This window comes from Tasmannia lanceolata, unplaced genomic scaffold (genome assembly GCF_043159265.1).
Source record: "Tasmannia lanceolata isolate RefF3 unplaced genomic scaffold, GAP_Taslan_0.1 ptg000037l, whole genome shotgun sequence".
NCBI classification, from domain to species: Eukaryota; Viridiplantae; Streptophyta; class Magnoliopsida; order Canellales; family Winteraceae; genus Tasmannia; species Tasmannia lanceolata.
In genome coordinates this window covers 8900001-8909179 of record NW_027518714.1, presented here as the reverse complement: position 1 = coordinate 8909179, position 9179 = coordinate 8900001, and the positions used below count along the sequence as shown (strand labels likewise).

The 9179-nt window shown below is 38.0% G+C and overlaps 2 protein-coding genes across 4 annotated transcripts in view; both read right to left on the bottom strand.

The window, feature by feature from the left end:
* Positions 1-2639: 2639 nt before the first annotated feature.
* LOC143860403 (cytochrome P450 CYP72A616-like) lies at positions 2640-6948 on the bottom strand. The gene is made up of 5 exons (XM_077371008.1): positions 6486-6948; positions 4918-5138; positions 4541-4785; positions 3768-4155; positions 2640-3474 (listed from the first exon to the last, which is right to left on the bottom strand). The coding sequence occupies exons 1-5, from the start codon at positions 6757-6759 to the stop codon at positions 3049-3051; spliced, it is 1554 nt and encodes a 517-aa protein (XP_077227123.1). The 5' UTR covers positions 6760-6948; the 3' UTR covers positions 2640-3048.
* Positions 6949-8956: 2008 nt separating this feature from the next.
* LOC143861014 (cytochrome P450 CYP72A616-like) overlaps positions 8957-9179 on the bottom strand; it is an 8260-nt gene continuing 8037 nt past the window's right edge. For all 3 annotated transcript variants that reach the window (XM_077371901.1, XM_077371899.1, XM_077371900.1), the window contains exon 5: positions 8957-9179. This exon is cut by the window's right edge and continues 544 nt beyond it. The gene's annotated coding sequence lies outside the window, so the exon portion shown is untranslated.

Sequence of the window (9179 nt, the reverse complement as noted above, 5' to 3'; positions counted from 1 at the left end):
GTGATAATCAAGCTACAACAATGGTTGTGAAGAACTCACTCTTTAATGGTAAGAGGAGACATCTTAGGCTGCAACAGGCCATATGCTGAATTATCTCAAGAACACTGGATTATCACTTTGATTGATACGGAATCGAAGGATAATAGGCCGAAGCTCTCACAACAGGGACTGACCAAAGATCGAATATTCAAAATTGTGGGGGAGATGGGGTTAAAGACTGTGTAGACATGTCTTAACCTACATCCATGTTATTTTGAATTTTTCGAATCTCCCTCTGTTTTGGCTAAGATAGGCACTTGATATGTTTCGATGATGTTTACAGTTGTTGTATGTCATTCCACATTTGATGACATGTCCTTTTTTGGGAAAGGTTGTACATTCCAAACTTGATGATACAGCTTAACTCAAATATGGATAAGATGACTGTAACATTCCAAAAAAAAAAAACATGAAATGGTTCTTTGCAAAAGAAACTATTTGGTTTTGTTCTTTATTGAAACTTGACAATTAGGAATGGTTATTTGCAAAAGAAGCTGTTTAGGTCTTGTTCTTTATTGAAACTTGACAATGATGCTTATGGTGAGAGTGATACTGATACTTTTTCAGTCATTTTGGAATTATACTAAGTTCTTCTTCAGGTAGAACTAGATACTTTCGTGAATTATGGAATTGTACTAAGTTCTTCTTCAGGTAGAACTAAATACTTTAGTGTTTTACACAAATGATTGGATTCATTTTTATGAAATCCATATTTGGTAATTCACAGGAATTGGCAAAAAATGAGGAGCTTGTCTTGATTTGGACTTTAATGAAGATGACTTACTTAAATCTTCTAAAGTCATAAAGACTATGCTTTTATTTCAGTATGTATAGAGTTCACTTTTTTGTGGAACTTTATTTTAGATCTCGATGAGAATCATACCCCATGAATGAATTCCTCTAAGATCAGTGGGGTTCACTTATATGTGAAACTACCTTTTGGTTGAGTTTAGCTTGTTGTATATCTAAAACTCTTGGTTTGTCATAAAAGGATTCGTGTTTTCAGTTGAATTATAGATCTTTTATGATATAGACCATATGGTGATGTGGATGATTCAATATTTTGTTGTGAACATTACACTATCTATCTATTGGATTGTGCTATATGTAGAACATAGGAGGAGATTGTTGGGTATATAATATAACCCATGTATGTTCTAATATAAGCCCAATAAGATAATGGACCGGTGTAGTGGGCCTATTTGGGCTAGAGCCCACTAACCTATTAAAACCCTAGTGTATCTAATATATATAGGGGCTGGAGGCAACAAACTTGGTATTCCAAATTAGATACCTTGGGTGTAATGCTTCAAGCAACCTCTTGCTTGACCTAATTACTCTAACATAGGCCCTTCTACAGGTGAGTTCTAATATCATTCGCCCAAGTATCCTTCGCCTAGGTCCCACTGAACATCTCACGATTGTTCATCTTGTGGGCTGGGTCCCACTTTTAATGAATGATGCTACTAATGGAAAGGTATTCGTAGCATTTCTGTCTTTTATTCGGGAACTTTTCATTTTTTTTGGTGAAACTTACAAATCTCAATAATCAACCCATCAAAATTTTTATGCTGTGTTCAAATTAGTTTGGATTGGTTTTTTGAATTTAAATTCCTTATGAATAACATTTTATTCCTTTTACAAGGGGACTTTGCTGTTGTTTTTAGTCGGGATTGCAACTGAAAATTTTCAGATTAGTAAGGATGAGTTGTGATCAAGTAACAGAAATTACACTTAAGCATGAAACGGAACAAAAAACTCCACTGTAGTTAGCACATTGCTGTTAATAATGCCCTTGGTTTTGTAGATATGGATTGATCACTTTACGCATATGAAATTTCCATGATGATAGTTTCCAACTTTTATGGCCCCACTTTCACCCCTAGTAAAAATCAGCAAGTAGTACTCTAGCTTTTCGCCCACTGTCAAGCAACATAAATCTTACGGAAAAATACACTCTGGTTACTGACACATTCAACTTAACCCTTAATGTTTCAAAAGTTACAACTAGACCCCCTGTGGTTTCAATTTGTATAAGGTAGGCCCCCTCAGTTGACAATTCATCCACAGATTGAAGGATTAGGATGATCCAATGGAGCTGATTTTTTGGGCACACCCTATCTATGTCAGGGCCCATCAAATGAACACTTTGGATCATCTAAACATTGTGGGCACATACCCAAATCCAAACACTACCAAAAACACTGTGGGCCCACATTGTTTGGATGATCCAAAGCGTTCATTTGATGGGCCCTGACATAGATAGGGTGTGCCTAAAAAATCAGCTCCATCCAGATCATCCTAACCCTTCAATCTGTGGACGAACCGTCAACTGAGGGGGTCTACCTTACACAAATTGAAACAACAGGGGGTCTAAGTGTATTTTTCCCTAAATATTATTGTGTTCTGTATCTTTGCTTTATTGTCTTTATTACATATAGTTTGATTGTGATTTGTGTTTGCAACACCCATGCATAACAGTCTAAGCTACGAAAGTTACTTCAACTAGTAGAAACCAGGCACTTTAAAGATAGCTTTTACAATGATATAGCTATAAACTCAATAAACAAAAAGCCATAGAATGAATTGACAGACAATCAAAGACAAAGCAACACCCAACATAGCTATTATGGAAGGAGAACAAGTGCTGGCTACACCCTTAAAAAAGTTACCAATGCCCACAAATGGTCCAAATCGAAGTATAGCAACAACAAAGCAGATGTGTTGGGTTCTTCCTAAGGCTAGAATATCTACATCGTACAATGTCTATGAGCAAATTCCTTCCTCAAACTATGATAATGGTATCTTCCTTCTGCACAAAGTTTTATGACATGAAGTTGGGTTACAACACATCCCAAATAGACATTGAATTCAACTCTGCTGAAGCATACCTGTATGAAATTAAACTGCTTTATAAGGGAGTTTCTTGGATCGGTAGAGTTTAACACTGTTCATAATAATGATAAGCGATTCAGACAGTAATCAAGGATGTTGATGGAAAAGATGATCTCAGAGTTTTTGTAAGATAATCTGAACACCATGTTGGGGTTGAAGGGTTATGAGAGTGTAAGGTGCATGAGCATAGGTGGGCGAAAGCTCAAATGAGAAGTGCTGTAGAATCATGGCCAAAGCGAGCTTAGCTTCTATCAGTGCAAAGCTCTGCCCAATACATATATGTGGGCCCCAACTGAAGGGGAAGAATGAAACTTGATTCTTTGTCGCATTTGAAACACCACCTGAGAATCTCTCTGGTTTGAACTCATCCACATCGTCACCCCATATTTCAGGATCATGATGAGTAAAGAGTATTGGCAGAGAGAGTTGTACATCAGGTGGGAAGTCGATTCCTCCGAGTGTCATTCTTTTGTAAGTGCGCCGAATAATTGAAGTCACAGGCGGGTATAGTCGGAGAACCTCATACAATATCATGGTTACCTGCAATTGAGATTTCAAGAATTTCATACAGCATATGGCTTCCTTTACTAATCATTGTGAAATTGCATGCTAAAACATCTAATATGGTAATATGTTTAGATTCAATGAAAGAAATAAGCAAGTAGGTGGCTTTTAACAAATTTGGGTTGGGAAAACAAATCATTTCTCCTATTAATCAAGGTGTTTAAATTCATGAGATTGGGATTTGCAGCCACTAGTTTTCATAATAGGTTACTTATGCCTCTGCACAAGATGTTAATATATTGAAGAGAATGTACCAAGCAATTACTCACAATCTTTAGGTGGTTTAAGCCATCAAAGTCTGGTTTGTTTTTCCCGAAGACTTGTAAAATCTCTTCCCTTGCTTCTTGTTGCCAGGTTGGATGCATACTCAACACAACCATTGTCCAAGCCAACAAAACGGACGTTGTTTCCTGACCAGCAAAGTAGAATAGCTTGCACTCCTGTATCACGTCTTCAGTCGTCAATCCACTGGTCTTGGTGTTCCCATTTTCCTGACAGTCTTTTAAGTTGGATTCCATCAGAATTCCCAGCAAGTCATCATAATCGGCTTCTCCTAATTTAAGAGCCTTTTCTCTCTTTTTGATAATGCCCGTCAACAGAGCTCGCACTTCTCTGTCAATTTCCTTTCTCCTATTGTTCTTCTTTGTGGGCAGAAACCTGTATCAATAGTAATGTTGCTTGAGTAATAAAACATGCAGTTTATGATAATTATCATATGGATTTCTTCCTTTCTGTTTCCCCTTGCTATGGAATTGGAAGGGTTGCTCAGCGTAGTCTAGAAGTTGAAGGCAGAATTTCTATTAAATATGACAGAAAAAGGGGGACCCTGTGGACCGAGCTGGTCAACACTCATACAACACTTGAATCCAATGGTTAATAATAGAACTGGAAGTTTTTCCTGTCATTAACCTATGCAGTAGTTCAAAGAGATTCTATGGTACTTTAGTGTAGGATTCCTATTCCACTAAATTGCGTTATTGATATGCTGTTCTTATTGTTAATGAAGATCAGTAAGAGAAAGCAAGTAAAAAGAAAAACAAACCTGAAGCCAGGGATGTATACGGACCGAGCAGCTTCGATCAGAAGCTTAGCTTGTTCTGTTTGGAGTTGGAATATCCGCCTTCCTTCTTCGTAGTTGCTACCAAATGCCGTCCGAGATATCACATCTCCTGTTAAAGTTTGGAGTTCAGGCCACACGTCTAATTCAGAGGATCCTTGGGAAACTACCGATTGCTCCCATCTGCTAATCAATTCACTACAGCAAGTAGAGAATGCTGGTAGCATCCGCTGTATCAAACACAAAGATAAAATTTAATTGTAGGAGATAATGCAAGTGAAAACTAACAGGAATGTGTGATCTGTTATTAACCACAAATCATGGAAACAGTCATTTTTTACTGTTATGAAATGGGAAATAACCTTCAATTTCTCTTGGTGAAATGCTGGGTTTATGATCCTCCTGTGTTTGGCCCACTTCTCACCCTCGTAGGTCACAAGTCCTGTTGCCAGCAACTCTGTGAGTGGGTTTGTTTTTAGCTTCGCATAGTGACCAAACTTGTTTGACAGAATTTCCCTTATCAGCTCTGGATCCATGATGTTCACCCTGGGATTTATTCCAAACCAAGCAAGAGACATTTTGCCTGTTGTTTACAGTAGGAGTTTTAGTAGTTGGACTGATGAAAAACTCATTATATTAAAAGACAAAGATTTCTAGTGCAACTGCGATGGAAACTAAGAAAGCCCAACACAATCAAACGTCAAAACAAATCCTTTCTTTTAAGTCCTGCTCACATAATATGCAATAGAGAATGTTGAAAACCATTTCTGGTAGAACAGAACAGATAACATTATTATCTGGGCAAGCCCTTAAAAATCAAAACCCATTTTAAAATCTATCTTTGAGTGAACAGAAAAACCTATTGCAGAATTAACCAGGTAGAACAGAGCAGATAACATTATCTTCTGGGCAAGACCTCAAAAATCAAAACCCATTTCAAAATCTATTTCTAGTGAACATAAAAAGATATTACAGAATTAACCAACTATCCAACTTCAATCCATCCAATTTAAAAAACAAAGCAAAACAAAGCCTAATTGTTAGTTTGCATGTGCAATCTAATAGAATGGTTGGTATAATTTGTGTAAACTGAGCATTCCATCACGTAAATGGAGACCTCAACAGAGACTAGGATTTGCTCTGGCTGTATTCTAATTCGCATTTGCTTTTTGAAACACAATCTTGACCGTATGATCTTCAGCCCTAGATCCATTAACCATAGATTTTTGTATTGTTTTATCTTATGCATGGGCATGACGTGTCTATTTCTCGTGGGACAAAGACATGTAGTTATGTTCTTCAAGATCAACGGTCTAGAATGCACGAAAATTTCTCCAGGTGGGACCCAAGAATTGATCCCCATCGGCAACTATCCACCGAGTCATTTTGTTTATCAATACATAGGGTCCTACTCGTCGTGGAAAATTGCTTATCCATGGTGTTTGTTTTCTTCCTAGCAGCTATCATTTTGGTGTATCTATCAAAGCAACAGGGTACAGATAACAGCTTCTGAAACAAATCACAATCAGAAATAAGAAAATTGAGAAAGGAAATAATCAAGCGTCCATGGCTCCGAGATTGGATAATGTCTGATTTATGAAATTCTACCTCTAAGTTTGAAATTCTACCAAATTATTTCCCCAATTATAGCAAACTGGGTTTTCTTCCCTTGGCTAGACTTGCTATCCTATTTCTATGTTCACGAAAAAAAGATATTACAAGAACAAAATTGGTGGAATTTCATTATAAAATTATGAAGCAGGATAGCAGATTCCAGGAAAAGCCCACAAATTGAAATTAGTCTAAAAATGTAAATAATTTTTTTATCAAGAGAAATAAGGCAGGACACGAATGAAAAAAAAAAAAAAAAAAATCAAAGAAACCCCATAAAAATATAAAATAAAAAACCAAGAGAAAATGGAGAAAATACCGTATTTCTTTATCGTTTCATAGTCGAAGGGATGGACACGTGGAGCTATTTGGTGAGACAGATTCATAGGTTTTGATTGTTCTTTCATCAGACTGCTGAAGATATCCTTCATGTTGCCGTACAACAATTTGTAGGGAGGGCCTCTGATCCCCTGCTCCTTCAAATACCTCTCCAGCTTCATGGGTTTCCACCAAATCCAGTAAACTAATCTCCAAGTCCATGAAACTAGCAAAACACAAGAAATCAACAGGGAAATGGACAGAATATAACCCATTTTTTTTTCTTTTACACTCTCTGCTCAGTGCTTGCTCCTAAGAAGAAAGAATCAGAAAATCTCAGCCTACATAAATAACCATGGGTTGACTCTAAGTGCCAATTGCAATGAAACAGCTCATCATTTTCATTAACTACGGATAGGCCCTTCTCCTGGTGAGTTCTAATATCATTTGCCCAAGTATCCGACTCATAGGTCCCACTTGTTGGAATAAAATTAAATAGAAACAAATTAAAGAATTTGAGGCATGATTTATCTCTATCTTAAAGAAATTGTCTAAACAATAAAAGAAATTGTAAATGCCTAAAATCTTTTCCTTTTCGATGTGGAATTGAATTCCCACATTATAATTTACACTATGTTACACATCTCACGATCGTTCATCTTGTGGGCTGGGTCCCACTTTGAATGGATGATACTACTAATGGAAAGGTATTCGTGGCATTGGTCTTACATTCAACTCCAGATGGGAGGAGACATCAGGTCGGTCGAATTCGTCCCATGTGAAATACATCAGCGTCATAGATACACTGCAGCTGGCTATCCATGTAAAAAAGGGGGGCGGATAGGTGTAAAATAGCTGGGCCCCCTTTTACATTGCTTGGGTGGAGATCATGGAACCCAGTCATCAAAAGATGAGGTAAAATGGTAGACCCACCCAATGCTTAAGTTTGAGTGGAGTTGGTGGGACCCGCCCTATCAAAAAATTATGTAAAACTGTTGGCTCCATTCTATGAAAGGATTTGGATGGAGATGGTGGGCCCACTCATGGGTGTAAAATGGTGGGCCCTACCATATCAAAACATGAGATTAAAAATGGTGTGCCTGCCTCCACCTATGCTATGCGTGAGATGTTAAAAAAAATCAATCTTAGAAAAAATTCCAATAAAAAATTTCCAAATAAAGTCAAGCAACAAAAACTTTCATGAAAAGAACGAATGATGGAAAAGAAACACGCTTCGTATATACTAGCATTCGTGGCATGAGTGTAAAATAATTGGCCCCACTATCAAAACATGAGTTGTAAAATGGTGGGCCCCACCATGTGTGGCTTGGTGGCAGATAGTGAGAGCCACCCCATCAAAGCATGAGGTGAAATGGTGAGCCCCACCCTATCAAACCATAGTGTAAAATATTGAGACTACTCTATTCAAGGATTTGGATGGAGCTGGTGGGAACCACGCTATACACGGTGTAAAATGTTAGGCCCCACACTATGCATAGTTTTGTGTAGAAATCGTAGGCACCCTAAGTCTCTGTTCACTTGTTTTCCCGAAAAAGAAAAAGAAAACGTTTCTCGGGAATCTGACGTGGCATTAGGAAAAGAAATCCAAGAAAATTGTGCAGGAAAAGGTTTCCCATGCTTGTTCACTTGCGCAGGAATTGTGCAGGAAAAGGTATCTCGAGGGGGTCATGTTATGGTGTATTCTACAGAGATTTTGTGTTTCCAGTTACAGGATAGATTTGTGAGGGATTCTAAACTCATAAAAGCCCTCGTAGAAAAGGGCTACAAGGGTTGCACCATTAGATCCACATCATCCTGAGTGCAGGTACGTAGTACATGACTGATAATAATGCCATTCGTTTTGATCCTTGTGTAGGCAAAACTACAAGAGTGGCACCATTGGATCCACATCATCCTGAGTGCAGGTACGTAGTACATGACTGATAATAATGCCATTCGTTTTGATCCTTGTGTAGGCAAAACATCCAACTCTGATTTGGCCAAGTCATAAAGCTAGTCAAGTCGGAAACCTAAGCTACGTCCAACATTATGAAAACGTCTACTATGATTAGTACGGGCAGCCATTCAGGTTACAAGGGCCTTACTAATAAGGACCCTTCCTATTAAATGTTTGGGTTGGTACTAATTGGGTTGGTGAAGTTGGATTACTTTACAAAGATGTGAAATTACCTTGATGATGGTTACCAACTTTTATGGCCCTACTTTCCACCCCTAGTGAAAACCAGCAAGTAGCACTCTAGTTTGTCAAGCCACATAAATCTGGTTGTTTTTTTTTCCTTTATTTTCTTTACTACTTCTAGTTTGATTGGGATTTGTGTTTGCAACAACCGTGCATAAGAGTCTCAGCTACGAAAGCTACGCCAACTAGTAGAAACCAGCCACTTCTAAGATGACCTTGACAATGATAGATCAACAAATTAAATAAACAAAAGGCCGTCGAAGAAATTGACAGACCATCAAAGACAAAGCAACATACAATATAGCTAATATGGAAGGAACACAAGTACATTCCGTCGAATATAGCCAACGCCCAACGAGAAACTAGTGCTGGCTACACCCTTAAACAGTTACCAACACCCACAAATAGAAGTCTAGCCACAACACAGGAGATGTGTTGCGTTCAACCTAAGCAAATTCCTTACTCAAACTAGAGAATTGTATCTTCCTTCTGCGC

What these genes read in the sequence shown, in the direction of transcription:
- LOC143860403 (XM_077371008.1), bottom strand. Translation starts at nt 6,759, where the DNA reads ATGGGTTATATTCTGTCCATTTCCCTGTTGATTTCTTGTGTTTTGCTA. An exon ending in TGAAACGATAAAGAAATACG is followed by an intron (nt 5,139 to 6,485) that starts GTATTTTCTCCA and finishes TGTAAACAACAG; the next exon opens with GCAAAATGTCTCTTGCTTGG. An exon ending in GCTTAAACCACCTAAAGATT is followed by an intron (nt 3,475 to 3,767) that starts GTGAGTAATTGC and finishes TCTCAATTGCAG; the next exon opens with GTAACCATGATATTGTATGA.